The sequence below is a fragment of the Gobius niger genome, assembly GCF_951799975.1.
Source record: "Gobius niger genome assembly, chromosome: 3".
In the NCBI taxonomy this organism is placed as follows: Eukaryota; Metazoa; Chordata; class Actinopteri; order Gobiiformes; family Gobiidae; genus Gobius; species Gobius niger.
Window position 1 is genome coordinate 2185975 of NC_136854.1, and position 22686 is coordinate 2208660.

The 22686-nt window shown below is 42.7% G+C and overlaps 1 protein-coding gene across 1 annotated transcript in view; it reads left to right on the forward strand.

Moving 5' to 3' along the window:
* Positions 1–2724: 2724 nt before the first annotated feature.
* Positions 2725–22686, forward strand: part of LOC306960565 (protein NLRC3-like) — a gene marked incomplete at both ends in the record, with an annotated part of 303489 nt that continues 283527 nt past the window's right edge. The window contains 6 exons of the mRNA XM_079552998.1: positions 2725–2809; positions 9569–9670; positions 11186–12968; positions 13033–13200; positions 13271–13444; positions 13554–13597. Of these exons, the coding sequence (XP_079409124.1) occupies positions 2725–2809; positions 9569–9670; positions 11186–12968; positions 13033–13200; positions 13271–13444; positions 13554–13597 (2356 nt within the window). The remainder of the gene's footprint in view (positions 2810–9568; positions 9671–11185; positions 12969–13032; positions 13201–13270; positions 13445–13553; positions 13598–22686) is intronic.

The window sequence follows — 22686 nt, forward strand, 5'->3', positions numbered from 1 at the left end:
CAAAGATCTTGGGCTCAATGCTATTCAGTCTTGGTGTCTTTTACGAAATACCCCATTAATGTTTGGAGATTTGATTAGTCGAAATGATGACTGTTGGAACCTGCTGCTACTTCTCATACAAATTGTGAATATTGTATTTGCACCGAGTGTAACCCATGGTATGACTTGCTATTTAAAAAATCTGATTATAGATCATCACAGACTCTTTAAAGATCTCTTTCCAGAGCGAAATCTGATTCCAAAGCACCACCTAATGATCCATTATCCTCGTTGCATCAGAAAAATTGGGCCACTCATTCACATGTGGTGTATGAGGTTTGAAGGAAAACACAACTTTTTTAAAAAGTCTGTAAAGAACTTTAAAAACATCACCAAAACACTCGCAAAGAAACATCAGAACCAGTTGGCTTTTCATTTTGAGAACTTTTATTTCAAACGATTTGAATTTGGCTCTATACATGAAATCTCTGTTTGTGATTTGGAGGGCAGTGAAGCTCTTGGTGAAACTTTCTATGAGTCTGGTCTTGTTTCCACAACTTCTTGGGTCAAAAACTATGGGACTGAGTATCAGGTTGGGATGTACGTATGCACTGGGGTCCACAATGAGATGCCGTTATTCAACAGGATTGTCAATGTAATTATTTCGAATGACAATGCATACCTTCTCACATGTAAAGTCTCAACATTGCATTTTGATGACCATGTAAATGTGTTTGCAATCGAGGAAAACTGTTATTGTTTCACATTGGTTTGCATTGACGATCTTATTTACTACAGACCATATGACCGCCAGTTTGCATATGACTCTGAGCTAATGTACATTGTGCCTTACAGTGTTGTAACCCAAAGTTAAACATTTTGGAGGGGGTCCTTGCAGAGCTCCAAAAAAGTTTAAAAATAAAATAAAAGTTTTTTAAGTTTATTACATTGTATGTATTATTTTTGTAGGTTCCATGGCTACATGAGTGGAGTGGAATCATGGGTAAATTAGGTTCAATTTATTACACCAGCAAGTGTACAATATTCTGCATTTGAATGTTAAATGGTAGTGTTAATTATTGTAACAATGACACTAGTGTAGAATCTTGCAACACTGACTAGTGCTAAAATTATGACACCTTACACCAGTGTTAAGTTTTATCAACACTTAAGAGTGTTTGCCGGTGTTAATTTCTAACACTTATAGTGTAACCATATTTAACACTTTTGAAAGTGTTAAATTAACACTGAAAAAAGTGGACGCATATAGACACTTTTTCAGTGTTAAAATTAACACTCTCGGTGTTAATTTAACACTGGCATTTTTGCTGTGCATGATGCTGCACCACCATGTTCCACTGAGGAGGTGGATGTTGCAACAATATCCAGAATGCAAATATCACTGAAATGAACTGTGGACGTCTCATCTGCTCCTCATCAATGTGATAATGAGGGAACAGCTGAGCAGCCACTTTGTCCCAATACTTTCAGTCACACACAAACCTACAATTCCTACACAGTTCATCTGAGTTGGATGTAAATTAAAGCTGAACGTCTGCAGTTTAGGCACATCTTTGCTGTTTTAAATCTATTGTGGTGGTTTATAGAGCCAAAAACATAAGAATTGAGTGGATGTCCTGACTGTATCTCTCCTACAGGGTTCTTCATCGCCCCGGTGAGAGGAGCTACCACTTTGAGTTCTACATCACGGCTCATGGAGGTTCACACCATTCAGCGGCCGCGTTAGTGAAGAACGGAGAACATGTTTTTATCGCAGGTGAACGACAGTCAGACGGATACGGCACCACGTCCAATGGAGTCGCTCTGCTCCTGGAGGCCGGAGACGTGGTGTTTCTGCGTCTGTGGCAGAACCATGTAATCTCTGATACTCAAAATCACCACAGCACGTTCAGTGGTCGCCTGCTGTTCCCCATGTGAGGCTCTGGTATCGCTGTTTTTAACCACTCAGGATGTGGCGTTCATGACCAGCTCTTTAGAACGGCTCTTTAACATCACAGACCTGGATCAGTGTGTTATAAAAATGAGCTGTGCATATTTAAGAAACAAATAACGATGTGAGCAACAATATATGTTATGAAATAGTGATGATAAAAGGTTTGAATAAAAGGTTTAATCATTGGTTATTGAGAAGTTTTGTATTTTAGAAACTTATAATAGGCTTGTTGAAGTGTTTTGGTGCATATAATCACTATACTCACTTGTTGAATGTTATAATGAAAGATAGACTGTGGTGAAAATAGAACGTGAACGGTCATTTATTGAAGGGGCGGCAATATGGTGGGTTTTCCCAAACCATCGTCAGAACTCCACTCCAACCGTTACATTCACTGCAAATTAAACAGTTTATGCAAATCAATCACAAAAACTTCTAGTTAAACATGTTGTTGTTGGTGTTTTGTTGTTTTTTTTGTTTCAACTGGGCCACACTCAGTAGAGCTCAGATATATAACTATGCATTTTAATTAAATATGCTCAAAGTAAAACACAGCCTTCATCACAGCTTTCTATTCATGGATTTTCATTTATTTTATACATATATTCAATAAAAAAAATGATATTATATTTGTAGAATTTGCAGCCGGCCAATTAAAAGTGGGCCACGGGCCGCAGTTTGCCCGCGGGCCGTAGTTTGGACACCCCTGCTTTAGACTAACCCGCCCAACACTGGCCATTTGTTGTGAAAGTTTGTCAGACAGGAAGTGCTCTTTTATTGTGAAGGCAGGAATGACCTCTTCGCTGAAGGAAACAGGTGAGGCTAATGAGCGCGACCCGACCGCGCCGCCCCCGGGCCCCCACGGAGGAGCACGCGGTACAGATCGTCATTAAAAGTTTTTAGAGCCGCCATGAGAACAAATGTGGACAAATGCTGCTTCTGGAGGGAGTTATGGAATCATTCAGAGGAGCCGAGCTGTGTTAGAACAGAAAAGAAACCGCTGAATACAACTATGAAGGTAAGCTACATGCTAATGTTATGCTAACACCAGCTAAAGCGGCGCTAACAGCGGCTGAATGCTAATATGGGTAAAATCCCCTTATAGCACAGCGGTGTGATGTTGTGAAATATTAAATACTGTGACCTGCGTGTGGATAGTGAGGGCTGTTCACTCTCTCCTCACCGGAGCCAGAGTCTGTTCAGTCACATCAGACACGGGTCAGGCACGGGTCAGGCGCGGGTCAGGCGCGAGTCAGGCGCGCGTCAGGACCTGGTCAGACCGGTTTGACCCTGGCCTTTGTTATGGAACAGTGTTAATTCTACAACATATTTGAATGTAGTTTTAGTCTTCGTCTAAATGAACTAAAGGAGCTAAAATGTAAAATGATGTTTGAACATTTACAATCATCAGAAATGTGTGAAATCAGGAGCGACTGAGACTGAAACACGGCCCTGACTCTGACCTGGGCCCAACACTTCCACAAAGATATGTTTTAACCTCTTAGCCCCCGCCTTAACCCAGCGCCTTTTCTCCTGTTCAGCTTTACCCAAATCTAAAAGCTTCTCACCTGGAGAGCGACAGTGCAACGCCTAATTTGAAAGCTAAGACCTACAAAAGTGATTGTCATGTTGTCGCCACATTTGTCATGTTTTTGTGGCTTTTTCAGTCCTTTTTTCATTGCTTTTTGTCATGTTTTCTCCACGTTTTTCATCCTTGTTTTGCCGCTTTTCTTTGAAGCTTTCAGATTTGGGTAAAGCTCGGTTAAGGCGGGGGGTAAGAGGTTAAGGAGAACATTGAGAGGCCCGTCTGTGCTCCTCCATTTTAAAAACAATGTCAGTGTTATAGGTTTTTGTAATAAAATGTGGTTTCTCATCTTTAAAAAAGTGAAATATGGAAGAAATGTGTGTAAACTGCAGCGAGAACGACAGATAAAACCAGAGGTTAATCTGACCGATAGAAAAATCCTCACCTGGTCCAGATTTGTGTCTTAATTATTCTAGATTTCGAGTGGCGGCTTGGTGAGGTCTGGAGTCATGTGATTTTAAATGCTTTTCTTTCAGAGAATCCAGCGCTGGATCACGGACTGAGGACTTTCTGACCAGAGGAGCACAGGGTGAGTAAACTCTGCTGGAGCTAAACATCTGATGAAGACGTCACCGGTGAGTGGCTGCTGGTTTTGCTGGTGCTGCTGGTTTTGCTGGTGCTGCTGGTGCTGCTGGTTTTGCTGGTGCTGCTGGTGCTGCTGGTAGGGTTAGGGTTATGGTTCGCTCTTGCTCTCTAGATACTTACGCACATCCATATTATCTTTCTCACACACTCTGTCACTTTCCTCCCTCCTCCTCTCTCCTTCGACCTCTCTCCTCCCCCATCATTGATGCTACTTTGCTGGACGAGCGTCTGATGAAGACGTCAGCGGTGAGTGACTACGTTTATATTATACATCCTCCGCATACATACGCACGCACATTCATACATTTCTCACAGACTCACTTTGCTTCTCTCTTCTACAACCTCCTTCTACATCCACACATTCACCTCGTCCATTTACATCCTTATATGTAGAGCTGCACAATATCAGGAAAAAACATTTGACTAAACTGTTGTCATGTAAAATGTGCCATTTAATTTAAACACAGTTTGTAAGTCGTTTGTTTTTCAGCAAATATTAGGGAAACTTTTTCTTTTTCGCCAGAAGTAAAATAATAAATGTGTCCATCTGTAGTAATTTAGCGACAGATTGTGGCTTCTTACATAGAGATATTATTTTTGTAGTACATTGTGCAGCCCTACATTCATCCATGAGTCACTGATGCTTGTGTGAATTGGCTGATTCTGGTGTTTCGCTCATGCCGGTGAGGAGTTGCTAATGTTCATGTTTAAACTATGATAAAGACAACAGTTTGACGTAGAAAACAGAGTGAGTGTATTTGCAGATGTGCAGGTGCATTGAGTGTTACCCCAGGCTCACATTAACTACGGTCCGGGTTCGGTCCTGATCCAGTCCGGGTTTGCCCCAAACTCCCACTCACAGTTCTGATGCTAAATTTTATGGTATCCGCTGATTCTAAATTCTGTGTTTGCCGCTAATCTTAAATTCTGAGTTAGCTGCCGATGCTAAACTCTGTTAGCTGCTGATGCTAACCTGACTGTTTGCTGCTGATGGTAAATTCTGTGTTGGCCACTTATGCTATACTCTTTTAGCCGCTAATGCTAAACTCTGTTTTGGCCAATCATGCTAGACTCTGTTGGCTGCCAAGGCTAAACTCTGTAAGCCGCTAATGGTATATTCTTTGTTAGCTGCTGATGCTAACTTCTGACTCTTAGCCGCTGATGCTAAACTTTGAATGCTGAACTCTTAGACACTAATGCTAAATTCTGTTTTAGCTACTGATGTCAACCTCTGACTAGGGTCCTGTTTTCTTTTTATACCGCTACTTAACGATACCTGCTTTTCGGGACCGGTGCTTTAACTGTCCTTTTTTTTATCCCTATGTTATTTAAATTAAATACAAATAACATGTAGAAAAAGTGTAATTCAGGAAAAAGACCGAAAACAGCACAACAGATGTTAGCTGCTAATGCTAAACTCTGACTTTTTCCCCACTTCTACTGAGGGACTCGCCTCTAACGGCCACTAAACATAGAATCGAAATGCTTTATTTGTCATTACACATAAGCAGAATGAAACTTGTCTGGCTCTCAAAGTCTCAATAATAAGTCATAATAATAAAAACACTTAAACAAAAACAGTAGTTGCAGTTACAATGTGGTGTTAAGGTGTGATTGAACAGCTTGGTGGTAAAAACTGTTGTTCAATCTGCTGGTGTGAGTATTTAACTCTCTGAAACGTTTGCCTGAGGGCAGGGGAGCATCATCTAATCATCTGTTTATTGTGGAGAAACTTCAGAAATGATAGAAATGCCATGAAACGGACATTCTTGCTTCGCCATAGTCGGCACTGGCTTCACTTTTCCAGACGACAAAGCTCTATTTACAGCTCCATGAAGCCGTTTACATCAGAAGTGCATTTGTGGGCTTATATGTGTAGGTTAGAAGAGTTTCCAGCAGGACTTTAACTGTCAGGGGCAGGAAGACACGCAGCAAGAACATGTCTATGAGCGAGACGTTCACTTTAGTGTTTACAGTTCACCCAGAAAACCATCTGTTGCTTTCTTTCCTTGCTCTGTTCAGCCTCAGTGTAATTCTCCTTCTTCCCTCATCACTGTCTGCTGTATGAGCCTCTCCTCCTGTCACCTGTCTGCAGCCCCGCCCACCTGGACTCAAGCCCCGCCCACCTGGACCGCAGCCAATCCAGGTGCGGCTCTGAGTCGCTCCAGGAAGAAACGCACAAACCAGTGTCTCCGTCAGACGCACTTTTCTCTGGGACACGGTGGACTCTGTGGATCCGCTCAGGTTCGACTGCTCTCATCATATTCAACCCCTGCTCTGGGATAGACCTTGTTTAGACCCGGTTAAGTCCTGGTTTAGTCCTGGTTTAATCCTGGTTTAGTCTTTAGTCTGGTTGAGTCTTTCTTCCTTCATTTCCTGTTTTTTCCAATTTGGTCTAAAGTCTGATTAATTAACTCTTTAATCAGATCTTAAGTGCTCAGTTTCATGTTTATCACTATTTTCTTGTTTATTTATTTCCGATGGGACTGTGCATATTAGTTAACATGAGTCCTCAATGTCCACATGTAAACATGCCAGAGTTGCCATTATGCCTGATTTTAATGGCTGATTTTCATCTGTCGTCCCAGGGCAGGTTGTTTTTTACAGACAGGGAAGGAGATCAGTGGTGACACCCAGTTGTTCAAACATTTAGTCAAACTATAGTTTGTATACTATAGCTGTAATGCGGACTTGTGACTGTAGATGGCACTGTCGCTCTTTGCTGTTGATATTGATATATTGCACCTTCACTGATGATGTGTTTTTATATTTTATGAACATTAGATTTGTAATTGTGGCATCTCATATACAGTGTGTTATGTTTGTACCATCCAATGAGAAAACAGATTTATATCACCTGCCAACAATTTGGGTTTTAATATAGATGACTTTAATATAGATAACACTTGGCACAAATCATTAATATATCGAATAAAAAACATCGGCCCCAATACTGATGCCTGTGGAACTCCTCAATTTATATGTAAACATTCAGATCTAGTGTTCTTTCACTAGAACCATTGGCCAGGCTACACCCCTGATACTGTAGAGTTCAAGCTTTATTAGTAGAGTTGTGTGATCTGTTTTATCAAATGCTTTTTGTAAAGTTTTTAATCGAGAGATATTTGTTCAACTTTATCAATAAGTGCCAAGGCTGTGGAACTCTTAACCCTAAAACCACATTGACACTCGGAGTAATCTATGCTTAGTTAGCCGTGTTAATTTCGTAGACTAAAATATTTAGTCTTAATTTTTGTCAAAGTGATATTTTTGCTGACTAAAACTAAATTAAAACTTTCTCATGAGACTAAAACTGTGACTAAAATGTCCAGATATTTTTGTCGACTAAAATAAGACTAAATAAAAATGAAAAGGAGAGACTAAAATCATCCAAACTTCTATTGACAGTCTGGAAAAGACTTGTATCATTTAAATTCACTGCCAAATGAACAGGTTTTGCTTTGTTCATGTGAAGCAGCTCCATGAAGCAGAGGAACACGATTAAATATGATTAGAATGAATATTATAAATATAAGTCGACTAAATTAGTCTTAATTTTAGTCGACTAAATTGACATGCAATTTTAGTCGACTAAAACTAGACTAAAATTGCAACGTTTTTTTTTACTAAATCTTGACAAAAATTAAAATACATTTTAGTCAAAAGACTAAGACTAAAACTAAAACAAAATATGTTGTCAAATTTAACACTATTAGGATTTTTTTCACTCGATTATTGAAGAGTTTTTCTAGAATTTTGGAAAATTGTGGTAACAATGAAACAGGTGTGTAATTACTAAACATGTCTGTCTCCTGATTTGTAAAGTCTACAACTTTAGCAGTTTTCATTTTATTGGGGAAAGTATCTGTCCTGAATGATAAATTGCAAATCTATGTTTTTGTGGTTTTGACAAGGGTTTTGATGAAGGGCTAATACTGCCTGAAACGTCGCATCATGTAGTGCAAGAAATTAAATAATTAATTTGGGAGCTCAGGCTGTGCATTCATCTCCATCATTTCATTTGTTTTTGATACGTCAACATACAAATATTTGTTGAATGAATAATTCTAGTTTAGTTCTGAAATTGACATGAGGAATTAACAAGAGCCAGCATTTCAGTTGAATAGTTGCCCAAACTCATCCCAAACTTTCCTAAACACTTCTAATATCTAAATGTTGGTACTTTTGGCTTTTTTGCAGAATTGTTCAGTTGAAGTCACGAAGAAACTAGCATTATTGGTGTATTTAAAAGCATAAACTTTTAGGTTCAAACCGGCTTGTTTTGGGAGATTTCTGGAGTGCACAGCTTCAGCCTCAGGGTAATTCTCCTTCTTCCCTCATCACTGTCTGCTATATGAGCCTCTCCTCCTGTCACCTGTCTGCAGCCCCGCCCACCTGGGCTCAAGCCCCGCCCACCTGGACCGCAGCCAAACTTGGTGCGGCTCTGAGTCGCTCCAGGAAGAAACGCACAAACCAGTCTCTCCGTCAGACTTACTCTCTGGGACACGGTTGTCTCTGTGCATCCGCTCAGGTTTGACTGCTCTCATCATATTCAACCCCTGCTTTGGGATCGACCTGTTTTAGACCTTTTTTAGACCTGGTTTAGTCCTGGTTTACACCTGGTTTAGTCTTTAGTCTGGTTGAGTCTTTCTTCCTTCATTTCCTGGTTCTTGGCCTTTTCTCCACAGTTTGATTTATTGACTCTTTAGTCAGATCTGAAGTGCTCAGTTTCATGTTTATTATTTCAGCTCCTCCTCTCCTCGCTCCTCCAGTGCGAGCTCCAGACAGCCGGCAGCATGTCACAGCCTGCCCTGCTGCCGTAGGTTTTTGTTCCGTTTTGTCCTGGTGGGACCAGCTGTCCTGTTTTAGTTTTCTTTCATTCTGGGTTTAGATTATTTTGGACTTTTTCCTCAGTCCGGTGTCAGCAGCGGCTTCTACAGCCCCACAGGGTTGACCCGCTGCTGCACCTTTTGTTCCTGTTTGGCCGGATCACCAGGTCCACCTTTCATTTGCTACTTTGGTTTTGTTTTGGGGCACGGGGTGGTCAGGGCTTTTGCTTCCTGAGGTTCCTTCTTTCCAGCATCTCTAACAGAAACTTTAAAGAAACCAAAATAACATTATTTTTTTTGTCCGTGTCCTTCTGTACATATGTTGTGTCATACCCGGTCGTGCAGTTTTATATAGCACTTTTCTGGACACTCTAAGACCCTTTACATTGCATTATTCTTCCACTCCATGCTTGGTGGTGGTAAGCTACTGTTGTAGCCACATCTGCCCTGGAGTAGAGGCAGCCAGTCTGTGCCATCGGCCCCTCCGACCACCACCAACTCCTCACTCACTGACTACATTCGCCCCAGGCCTCCTGGTGTCCCAAACACCATGGAACTGTTTCCTTGTCTTTTTGATGATGTTTCACGGGGACTTTTTCCTCCACTAAAAACCTTATTTCCCCTGGTCTGTTTCAGCTTCAGCCTCAGAGGCAGAACTGGACACACGATGGAGGAGCCAGAGGTCAGAGAGGACGAAGCCGTTCCCTCTAAAGCCACTGACCGGCCTGAAGTTCAGAGGTCAGATCCACCACTGTCCTCCATGTCAGAGTCAGCTCCAACACTCACTGTGTTTCCATCACTGGACTTTAAAGCACAGTTTGAAGTTTCGCTTTAGTAACGAGTGATGGACACACAGGAAACGTTTATCCACTCGCTTCAGATGGTTTTCGATTTTTACAAAATGCACATGATTGTGGGCGGAGCTTTGGACTGGAGAGGACAGAACACAGAAGAGAAGAAGAAAACTTCATTCAAACTTCACACTTTTAAATCACTATTGGTCTTTTACATGCAGCTGTTTTATCTGAGTTTAATCTTGATTTAATTATGTAATGTTTATTTGTGATAATGTGTTCAGAATTGTAACGTGTGTAAACTTCTTCCCCTGCATCTTGGCCAGGACACTCTTGAAAAACACATTTTTAATCTCAGTGAGTTTTATCCTGGATAAATAAAGGACAAATAAAATAATAATAATCCATCAGTGGCCGGTCTCGTCCAAAATCTACATCCCAGATGTGCAGGAACATCATTGTCTTTGTGGCCGAGTTCAGTCTAACAGAGCTCTGTGACTAATGCAGTTATTTTTTTGGTGTTTGTAAGATTTTAAATTGCACTGTTCTGATCTTCTGTAGCACTTTGAGATTTGTGTTCAAAATGAAAATGCATTTTTATTAGAGTTTGGCCAAAACTGCTCGACCTCAAATAGAAAACATAGAAAACACACTCAGGAATAGTTTTTGTTTGTCCTGCATTTACAAAGCGGCGAGACTTCAGACGACGTTCACTCAATAGTGAAATATTACAATTGGTATAAATGCTCCACGTACATTATAAAATATATATTTATTATCTGGATTTACCAAAGTGCACTGACAAAACATAACATATAAATTTAATGCCATTAATCTTTTTTGTTATGTTAAATAAAGACCAGAAGGTTCTGAACCAGGCCCCGATTGTGAGTCCCTCAGGAGCGATGTTTCTACCACTGAACTTCTCCTCAGATCTGTAAGATTGAGTTTGTTTAAACACAAGGACAGACAGTGGTTTAATGAGGTTCTGAAAGTGTGAGAGAAACAGCTGAATCCTGAGGTGTTTGTTGTGTCTCTGTCACAGAGTGGAGCAGGCTCCAGAGCTCAGAGCTCAGCAACATCACACTCAGCTGGACTCCATATTTAAGGTGTGTCCTTCACTGAAGTTTGGAGATGTTCAGATGAATGGACTTGTTTCACACAGATCTGACACTGACTGCATTTGTGTTGTTTCTAATGTGTCTGTGCAGCTTCTGGAGGAGGACATCTTCACTTTTGTCCAGAAGGAGCTGAAGAAGCTCCACAAGGTTCTGAGCACAGATTACCCAGAATGCTTAGAGCCTGATGAGGATGGAGAGGCTTTTCTGAAGATCACTGTGAACTTCCTGAGGAGGAGGCAGCAGAAGGAGCTGGCTGAGCGTCTGTGGAGCAGTAGGTCCATTTCACTCAGTCATTTGATCTTCTGTGAGACTCAGGCTCTGTCTGTGTCTTCATTCAGGGAGATGTTCTGGAGTTCTTCAGCGTAAACTGAAGCGTGACCTGCAGCAGAAGTGTCAGTGTGTGTTTGAGGGCGTGGCTAAAGCAGGAAGCCCCGCCCTCCTGCAGCAGATCTACACAGAGCTCTACATCACAGAGGGAGGGGCCTCAGAGGTCAACCAGGAACATGAGGTCAGACACATGGAAACAGCCTCCAGGAAAGCAGGCGGAGCAGAGACAGCCATCACATGTGAAGACATGTTTAACGGCCCCGCGGACACAGAGGCGCCCGTCAGAACAGTGCTGACAAAGGGAGTGGCTGGCATCGGGAAAACACTGCTCACTCAGAAGTTCAGTCTGGACTGGGCTGAAGGCATAGCCCACATGGACGTCCAGCTGCTGTTCCCCTTCACTTTCAGAGCACTCAATGTGCTGAAGGACAGGAGCTTCAGCCTGGTGCAGCTGCTCCATCACTTCTTTAGAGCAACAGAAGAAGTGAGCCGCTTTGAAGATCTGCAGCTGCTCTTCATCTTTGACGGTCTGGACGAGTGCAGACTTCCTCTGGACTTCACCCAAACCAAGGCCCTGACGGAGCCCACAGAGAGCGCCTCAGTGGAGGAGCTGCTGGTGAACCTCATCAGGGGGAGCCTGCTTCCCTCCGCTCGCCTCTGGATAACCACACGCCCCGCGGCGGCCAATCAGATCCCTGCTGAGTGCGTCTCCATGGTGACAGAGGTGCGAGGGTTCAGCGACCCACAGAAGGAGCTGTACTTCAGGAACAGGTTCAGAGACGAGGCCCACACAATCATCTCCCACATCAAGACGTCCCGAAGCCTCCACATCATGTGCTTCATGCCAGTCTTCTGCTGGATCCTCTCCACAGTCCTGGAGCATGTGCTGAAGACCAGAGAGAGAGCAGAGCTGCCCAAGACCCTGACTCAGATGTACATCCACTTCCTGGTGGTTCAGGCCAAAGTCAAGAACATCAAGTATGAAGGAGGATCTGAGACAGACCCACACTGGAGTCCAGAGACCAGGAAGATGGTGCAGTCTCTGGGAAAACTGGCCTTTGAGCAGCTGCAGAAAGGAAACCTGATCTTCTACGAGAGTGACCTGAGCGAGTGTGGGCTGGACGCTGCAGCCGCCTCAGTGTACTCCGGAGTCTTCACACAGGTCTTTAGAGAGGAGCCAGGCCTGTACCAGGACAAGGTCTACTGCTTCATCCATCTGAGTGTGCAGGAGTTTCTGGCTGCTCTTCACGTCCATCAGACCTTCGTCCACACTGGAGTCAACCTGCTCTCCACAAAAACACAGAAGTCCACTCTGCTCAGAGCCAAACGTAAACTGAAACATCTGCACCAGACGGCTGTGGACCAGGCCTTACAGAGTCCAAACGGACACCTGGACTTGTTCCTGCGCTTCCTCCTGGGTCTTTCACTGCCGACCAATCAGAACCTTCTCCAAAGTCTGCTGACACAGACAGGAAGTAGCTCCCAGACCAATCAGAAAACAGCTGAGTACATCAAGCAGAAGCTGAGTGAGGAAGTGTCTGCAGAGAGAAGCATCAACCTGCTCCACTGTCTGAATGAACTGAATGATGGTTGTCTGGTGGAGCAGGTCCAACAGTACCTGAGCTCAGGACGTCTGTCTGAAGGTGGACTGTCTCCTGCTCAGTGGTCAGCTCTGGCCTTCATCTTACTGTCATCAGAAGAAGCTCTGGAGCAGTTTGAGCTGAAGAAATACTGTGCTTCAGAGGAGGCTCTGCTGAGGCTGCTGCCAGTGGTCAAAGCCTCCAACAAAGCTCTGTGAGTGAGGTCTATGTAAGTATGAACCTTCTAAACTCCTCCTAAAACAGTGTGTTCTCTCCAGACTGAGCGACTGTAACCTGTCAGAGAGCAGCTGTGAAGCTCTGTCCTCAGTCCTCAGCTCCTCTAGTCTGACAGTCCTGGACCTCAGTAAGAACGACCTGAAGGACTCAGGGCTGAAGATGTTGTCTGTTGGACTGAAGAGTCCTCACTGTAAACTGGAGCAGCTCAGGTCAGAGGGTTTACTCTTCATCTCTGTGAGTTAATCATTTCTATGACTCTGTTTAACCCTGTGTGTTCAGACTGTCAGGGTGTCTGATCTCAGAGGAAGGCTGTGCTGCTCTGGCCTCAGCTCTGAGGTCCAACCCCTCCCATCTGACAGACCTGGACCTCAGCTTCAACCATCCAGGAGACACAGGAGTAAAGCTCCTGACTGCTCTACAGGAGGAGCCCCACTGCTCACTCTCCACTCTCAGGTGAGGACAGTCATTACTGAACATGTTTTTAAAGAACATAAAACACCAACTTAGTTTGTATCCAGAGCTTCTGCTGAAACAGTTTTTGAGCCTGATGTTTATGTTTCAGACTGAGTCCTGCTGGAGAACGATGGATGAATCCAATCTGGAGACGTAAGTCTCACCATTTTTAAGTTTGAAGAACTCAACTCATTTTGAGTTGAGTTCTTAAGGTAGAAGTGAATTTGACTGAACTCAATCCAGTTGACGATATTTAAAATGTCTTATACAAAATCCTTCAGTGTGAATATCTTGAGCACAAACAGAAAAACATATTTAAACTAGAGGTGGGCATAGATTATTTTTTTTAATCTAGATTAATCTAGATTAATTCTGAAATTAATCTAGATTAATCTAGATTAAAATGGCTCGCTTGAATTCTGCCGAAGCCATTCAGAATATGTGTGCTGCCCAAATAATGACTAAAAGTAACTCTTTGAGAACGAGTTTCTCAAGTCAGGCGGTGCGTGAGACCAGGGGCTCATCTCCTGTTTCCAAAATGCATCACAAACTGTTTGAGAACGTTCTACTATGATAATTGGTGATGAAAATAATTCATGTTCAAGAAGATGCACTTGTGTTTACTAACTGTTTATTCAGTTAAACATTAATTTTGAGCTGTAGGCCGACATTAGAGGTCCTGATGAACTGTTTACAGTCAGTAGCTTTGTGACAATCAATTTTCTGGTGACAAACTAAATCTCCTCTTCTGCAACTATGACCTGCTACAGAAAAAAGATCCGGGACTTTAATGGTGCTCTTATCGGTGCTTTAAAAGAAAAAAGAAAAACGTTAGATAGAGGCTACTGTATATAGGCAATGTAGCCTAGGCCAATATTTTTTATTAAACTTTTTTATTACACATTTACTCTGCACTTGGACCTAATGTATTCCCAATTTGTGCAAACACTTAATATATGGGAGGTAAAATACAAGTATCGACCAAAATGTAAAGTGTAATATTTTTCAAAATAATCTAGTAAGTAAAGGATTAAGTGTCATAGTTTGTTAATCAGGCTGTTGGTTAGACTTGGCTGGAGCTGACACGTGTGCGCATGGGCATGCAAATTCCAATCACACTCTTATTTGGATCACATAAGCCCCTCTGTGGATCGTACTGATTACCCTTGATAATTGTACAATTTTCACAAAAATAGCGCCCCCTACCTATACCTTCAAAATGACACTTGCACGAAAGTGAAAACAAAGGTGATATCCTGATTCGGCACGTCACACTGATCAAAAAAGTCTATTACAACATGCCTCTATCTCGCTTAATTTTCTGTATAATTAGGCCCGAGCAATGGACACGCAGTGTCCCGCGCGGGACTCATTAAAATCGATAACGGGGGACGAAAACGCAAGAATTCATGTAGCAAACGTGAACCGATTCGCAAGTAACAGGGGTCAAAACGTAGTGCTCCGCAAGCTCTAATTTTGGGTGGGGTTCGCGAGAGAAAATAATAAAAGATGGCTCAGTGGCGCACCCTCAAGCAGGCAGTTTACATTGACCCAATGGAGGAGCGGTCGCAAAAAAAATCATCGTACAAAAGTGACATTGGCCAGGGACATAGACCACGTCAGGACATGTCAAAATCGTACCTCTTGAACTTCTGGCCCCTGATCCCCGAGTTTTCAATGGAAAGCCTCCAATTTTGGCCAACATGTCCCAAACCCCTGTGGCTTTCAAAATCATCAACTACATTTTTTCTAAACTATTGGGCGTGGTCATGAAGAGGCCGCAACTGAGAGGCCATTTTCAGCAAATTTCAAAGCCTCATATCTTTCACAGCCTTGGCCGGATTGGAACGGACCCAATCCGGCGCGCGTGCACATTCCACACCTGGACCTAATGCTGTGCACACGCAGCCGCTATCACCAAAAATGACCCACTGGCGCCCCCTCAAAGTTTTGACTTTAAAAATTCATATAAAAAAAACGGGATGGTATGGAGGTGTGGAAAAAATCATACAGACCTTGTCTGTGATGGGGAACAACATATCAAAACCACGGCTCTCTGAGTAATGTCTTTGTGGGAGAAAAATAATGGCCGAAAAATCGTTTCCATTATTATTAGGCCCGAGCAACGGACACGCAGTGTCCCGCGAGGGACTCATTAAAACCGTTAACGGGGGACGAAAACGCAAGAATTCACGTAGCAAACGTGAACCGATATGCAAGTAACAGGGGTCAAAACGTAGTGCTCCGCAAGCTCTAATTTTGGGTGGGGTTCGCGAGAGAGAATAATAAAAGTTGGCTCTGTGGCGCCCCCTCAAACAGGCAGTTTACATTGACCCAATGGAAGAGCGGTCGAAAAAAAAATCATCGTACAAAAGTGACATTGGCCAGGGACATAGACCACGTCAGGACATGTCAAAAATGATATTATGACCCCGCCCTAAATGCTACAGGAAGTCGGCCATCTTGGCCCGAACCTCAAACCTTCAAAATTGTATCTCTTGAACTTCTGGCCCCTGATCCCCGAGTTTTCAATGGAAAGCCTCCAATTTTGGCCAACATGTCCCCAACCCATGTGGCTTTCAAAATCATCAACTACATTTTTTTTAAACTATTGGGCGTGGTCATGACAAGGCCGCAACTGAGAGGCCATTTTCAGCAAATTTCAAAGCCTCATATCTTTCACAGACTCGGCCGGATTGGAACGGACCCAATCCGGCGCACGTGCACATTCCCCACCTGGACCTAATGGTGGGCACACGCAGCCACTATCGCCAAAAATGACTCACTGGCGCCCCCTCAAAGTTTTGACTTTAAAAATTCATATAAAAAAAACGGGATGGTATGGAGGTGTGGAAAAAATCATACAGACCTTGTCTGTGATGGGGAACAACATATCAAAACCACGGCTCTCTGAGTAATGTCTTTGTGGGAGATAAATAATGGCCGAAAAATCGTTTCCATTATTATTATTATTATTATTACGTCTTTAATCTCGATTTTGACCCCCTGAACATTAACGAAAAGTCAATTTTATTTGACCAAATGATCAAAGTTGGTGTAAAATTTACTATTTTCAAGTCCGCGAAAGAAAGTGCCCAACGGCGCCCCCTGTGCACATTACATGGACGGGAAAAAATTAGTTTCACGAAAGTGAAAACAAAGTTCATATTCTGATTCTCCATGTCACACTGATCAAAAAAGTCAATCACAACATGCCTCTATCTCGCTTTATTCTTTTATTATTAGGCCCGAGCAACGGACACGCAGTGTCCCGCGAGGGACTCATTAAAACCGTTAACGGGGGACGAAAACGCAAGAATTCACGTAGCAAACGTGAACCGATATGCAAGTAACAGGGGTCAAAACGTAGTGCTCCACAAGCTCTAATTTTGGGTGGGGTTCGCGAGAGAGAATAATAAAAGTTGGCTCTGTGGCGCCCCCTCAAACAGGCAGTTTACATTGACCCAATGGAAGAGCGGTCGAAAAAAAAATCATCGTACAAAAGTGACATTGGCCAGGGACATAGACCACGTCAGGACATGTCAAAAATGATATTATGACCCCGCCCTAAATGCTACAGGAAGTCGGCCATCTTGGCCCGAACCTCAAACCTTCAAAATTGTATCTCTTGAACTTCTGGCCCCTGATCCCCGAGTTTTCAATGGAAAGCCTCCAATTTTGGCCAACATGTCCCCAACCCATGTGGCTTTCAAAATCATCAACTACATTTTTTTTAAACTATTGGGCGTGGTCATGACAAGGCCGCAACTGAGAGGCCATTTTCAGCAAATTTCAAAGCCTCATATCTTTCACAGACTCGGCCGGATTGGAACGGACCCAATCCGGCGCACGTGCACATTCCCCACCTGGACCTAATGGTGGGCACACGCAGCCACTATCGCCAAAAATGACTCACTGGCGCCCCCTCAAAGTTTTGACTTTAAAAATTCATATAAAAAAAACGGGATGGTATGGAGGTGTGGAAAAAATCATACAGACCTTGTCTGTGATGGGGAACAACATATCAAAACCACGGCTCTCTGAGTAATGTCTTTGTGGGAGATAAATAATGGCCGAAAAATCGTTTCCATTATTATTAGGCCCGAGCAACGGACACGCAGTGTCCCGCGAGGGACTAATTAAAACCGTTAACGGGGGACGAAAACGCAAGATTTCACGTAGCAAACGTCAACCGATTCGCAAGTAACAGGGGTCAAAACGTAGTGCTCCGCAAGCTCTAATTTTGGGTGGGGTTCGCAAGAGAGAATAATAAAAGATGGCTCTGTGGCGCCCCCTCAAACAGGCAGTTTACATTGACCCAATGGAGGAGCGGTCGCAAAAAAAATCATGGTACAAAAGTGACATTGGCCAGGGACATAGACCACGTCAGGACATGTCAAAAATGATATTATGACCCCGCCCTAAATGCTACAGGAAGTCGGCCATCTTGGCCCGAACCTCAAACCTTCAAAATTGTATCTCTTGAACTTCTGGCCCCTGATCCCCGAGTTTTCAATGGAAAGCCTCCAATTTTGGCCAACATGTCCCCAACCCATGTGGCTTTCAAAATCATCAACTACATTTTTTTTAAACTATTGGGCGTGGTCATGACAAGGCCGCAACTGAGAGGCCATTTTCAGCAAATTTCAAAGCCTCATATCTTTCACAGACTCGGCCGGATTGGAACGGACCCAATCCGGCGCACGTGCACATTCCCCACCTGGACCTAATGGTGGGCACACGCAGCCACTATCGCCAAAAATGACTCACTGGCGCCCCCTCAAAGTTTTGACTTTAAAAATTCATATAAAAAAAACGGGATGGTATGGAGGTGTGGAAAAAATCATACAGACCTTGTCTGTGATGGGGAACAACATATCAAAACCACAGCTCTCTGAGTAATGTCTTTGTGGGAGATAAATAATGGCCGAAAAATCGTTTCCATTATTATTATTATTATTATTACGTCTTTAATCTCGATTTTGACCCCCTGAACATTAACGAAAAGTCAATTTTATTTGACCAAATGATCAAAGTTGGTGTAAAATTTACTATTTTCAAGTCCGCGAAAGAAAGTGCCCAACGGCGCCCCCTGTGCACATTACATGGACGGGAAAAAATTAGTTTCACGAAAGTGAAAACAAAGTTCATATTCTGATTCTCCATGTCACACTGATCAAAAAAGTCAATCACAACATGCCTCTATCTCGCTTTATTCTTTTATTATTAGGCCCGAGCAACGGACACGCAGTGTCCCGCGAGGGACTCATTAAAACCGTTAACGGGGGACGAAAACGCAAGAATTCACGTAGCAAACGTGAACCGATATGCAAGTAACAGGGGTCAAAACGTAGTGCTCCGCAAGCTCTAATTTTGGGTGGGGTTCGCGAGAGAGAATAATAAAAGTTGGCTCTGTGGCGCCCCCTCAAACAGGCAGTTTACATTGACCCAATGGAAGAGCGGTCGAAAAAAAAATCATCGTACAAAAGTGACATTGGCCAGGGACATAGACCACGTCAGGACATGTCAAAAATGATATTATGACCCCGCCCTAAATGCTACAGGAAGTCGGCCATCTTGGCCCGAACCTCAAACCTTCAAAATTGTATCTCTTGAACTTCTGGCCCCTGATCCCCGAGTTTTCAATGGAAAGCCTCCAATTTTGGCCAACATGTCCCCAACCCATGTGGCTTTCAAAATCATCAACTACATTTTTTTTAAACTATTGGGCGTGGTCATGAAGAGGCCGCAACTGAGAGGCCATTTTCAGCAAATTTCAAAGCCTCATATCTTTCACAGACTCGGCCGGATTGGAACGGACCCAATCCGGCGCACGTGCACATTCCCCACCTGGACCTAATGGTGGGCACACGCAGCCGCTATCGCCAAAAATGCCTTTTAATGTATTTTAAGTGGCTTGTAAGTGGCCCGCCCATCCTCCGTGAAAATCGCCAGAGGTCTTAGCCTGGCAGCGTGTTGGCCTCTCTCAGAGTTTCTCCTGAAATTCGCCAGTATTCCACATTTCCCCCTTTCTTCACAAACGCTACACTTTTGGACTCGTATATACTTATACTACCCCTCTGTAACAGACATCAGCTTTAATTTGGACGTTTTTGCCTCCAAATTCACGTTTTTCTCAACTGTACAATCACAGGAAGTTCAATTTGACTGTTTCCTGTCCGTCTCTCTGTGTGTTCCTCATACTATATGGGTCTTACCAAATAATAGCTTCAATATCGAGGGTGCTGCAGGGCTGAAACCCCCTCTCAACGATTCTTTGGGCAGCCGGGAATTTACCCCAATTACAAAATGATACAATATATTATTTTCTAAGCTGTTAATCCGTTTCCTGCAAACACACAAGTGCGGAGTCTCTCATGACATTTATTTCACATCCGCTGTATTTTTCTCAGCCTAAGTAGCTCCATTGGTAGAGAGCTGGGTTAGTGTACAGGAGGTTGCTGGATCAAATTCTGACCTTGACTCTTTTTCATTTTTTTTTTCTTTGGACTCAGCACTTTCTGGTTAGAACATGCATCGTCGCCGATGGTTCCACACTCATTAAAAACAGGGAAATTACCCCTCCAGTGTGTTGCTGGGATCAAATTTCAGCCTGTGAATTTAGAAAACCCAAGCAGTCATCAGGCCCATGTTTGCTTGGAATTACAGCTCAGTGATAGCATGGTTGTCTCAAGTGAAGGAGGTTGCCAGTCCAAACACAACCTTGACACTTTAATATTGCCTTCACCTTTTCCATTGCCCGCTGCACACATTGTCACAGCCTAAAACACATGATTGTGGGACGTTTCGTAGCAGTTCACTCAACCTGAGTAGCTTCATTGGTAGAGTGCTGAGCTAGTGTGCAGGAGGTTGCTGGATCAAATCCCAACCTAAACTGTTTTTTATTTCCTTTTTCTTTTGGACTCAACACCTTCCGGTAAGAACATGCATCATTGCCTATGGTCCCACGCTCATTAAAAACGGGGAAAAAACCTCTCCTCCAGTGTGTTGCTGGTACAAAATTGCAGCCTGGGAATTTAAATAAGCCAAGCTGTCAACAGGCCCATTTTTCAAGTGAAGGAGGTTGCTTGTCCAACTCAGCCTTGACACTTTTCTATTGCTTTCACCTTTTACATGGGCCACTGCACACATTGTCACATGAGTACAGCACGTTTCATGAGATTTGTTGTGCCCGTGTAGCGTTATTGCTTGTGCATTGGGTTTCCAACCATGAGATTGCTGGGTCAATTTTGACCTTTGCTCTTTTTTTTTTTTTTTTAACCGCACCTACGGTCCCATTCTCATGAAAAAACGCCTTCATATGCGTCACTAAAGAGCTAGAAATGGGGGGATCGTAGGAAAACAATTGAGGCAACACAAGGGAAAATGTCGAAAACAATCGAGGAAATGTATGGTGGGGGGGCATGACTTGAAGCTACCTCTCTCCTCCAGTAGGATGCTGGGAACTAACTTCTGCTCGATAACTTAGACAAAACTAGTGCACATCACAGTCCAACTACCATGGACCTGCAGCTCAGTGATAGTGTGCTTGTCTTTGGTGTAGGAGGTTGCTGGTTCAAATATGGCTGTGACACTTTTCTAATGCTTTCTCTTTTCTTGCCGGCATTTTAATAGGATTATGATACAGTGAAGTCTGTCAGAGATTTTAACAGTTTATACAGTGTTAAGAGTTTCTGCAATTTCAACAGTTTTTTACAGTTTCTGCAACAAAATAGGGATTTTTGCAATTACAACACAATTTATGCCACTACATAGGGATTTTCACAATAGCACTATAATGCAATTAAAGGGACTTTCGCATATAATAAACTGTAATGCAAGTTAAAGGGACTTTCGCATAAAATGCACTGTAATGCAACTTAAAGGGACTTTCGCATATAATAAACTGTAATGCAACTTAAAGGGACTTTCGCATATAATAAACTGTAATGCAACTTAAAGGGACTTTCGCATATAATAAACTGTACTGCAACTTAAAGGAACTTTCGCATATAATGTACTGTAATGCAACTTAAAGGAACTTTCGCATATAATGTACTGTAATGCAACTTAAAGGAACTTTCGCATATAATGTACTGTAATGCAACTTAAAGGGACTTTCGCATAAAATGCACTTTAATGCAACTTAATAGGGATTTTCGCATATAAAGCAGAATAATGCAACTTAAAGGGACTTTCGCATATAAAGCAGAATAATGCAACTTAATAGGGATTTTCGCGTCAAAATGAGCAAGTTCAATCATGGGGCTCGCAAGGACCTAGTGTGATGAAGAGTGGTCGCAAGGGACGAGAGCGAGCGGGGTGGTCGCAAGAGACGAGAGCGAGCGGGGTGGTCGCAAGAGACGAGAGCGAGCGGGGAGTGCGCCGGGGCGAGGGCCTTTATCGCCGCGCGCGGCTTTAATTTGTTTTTATTATTATTATTTTTATTTTTATTTTATGTTACTATATGAATCTGTCTTGGTTGAAGAGAGACCATTTGTTTTGGAACTCAGCTTCTTTGTTATTTATTACATGGGTCAATCTTTCCATACGTTGTATGTTTTCTATAGTTTCGAGCCAGTTCTTAAAGTTTGGGAGTTTTATTGATCGCCAATTCCTTGTAATTTGTTTTAATGCTGTGATTCTAAAGATCTAAAAGAGATATTGCACACTTTGTTTTGCTCTTTTTGATGGTATGCCTATTAATAGATGTTTTGCGTCGTATGTAACTTTATCACCCATCATTTGCTTTATGCTTGATATAATTTTGTTCCAGAAGTTTACTATTTTTGGGCAAGTAAAGAAAATATGCAAATAGTCGGCTTTTTTCTCCCCGCACTTCCTCCAACAAAAGGCCATATCTTTATTTGTTGAAAATGTGGATATCATGTGGGGTGTTTTGAAGAACCTTAATTGGAATTTCCAAGCAAACTCTTGCCAGAATGGCGATCGTATATGGATAAAATTTGCTTTGCTACTTTGGTACCAGTCATCCTCGTGAATGGTTTCCTGCAAGTCTTTTTCCCATTTGCCTTTACTGTTACTGCACCTCTTGTTACTCTCCTGTAATACTTTTTAGATTCCTCCAATTACTTTTTGTGATTTTGCATTTTTATCTGCATTTATTATGTATTGAATAAGTGGGTGAATTTCTTTTGACTTTAACTTATTTAAGTAACTCCTTATTTGGAGGTACTGGTAGAAATGTTGACTTGCTAGGTTATATTTTCTTGTTATGTTTT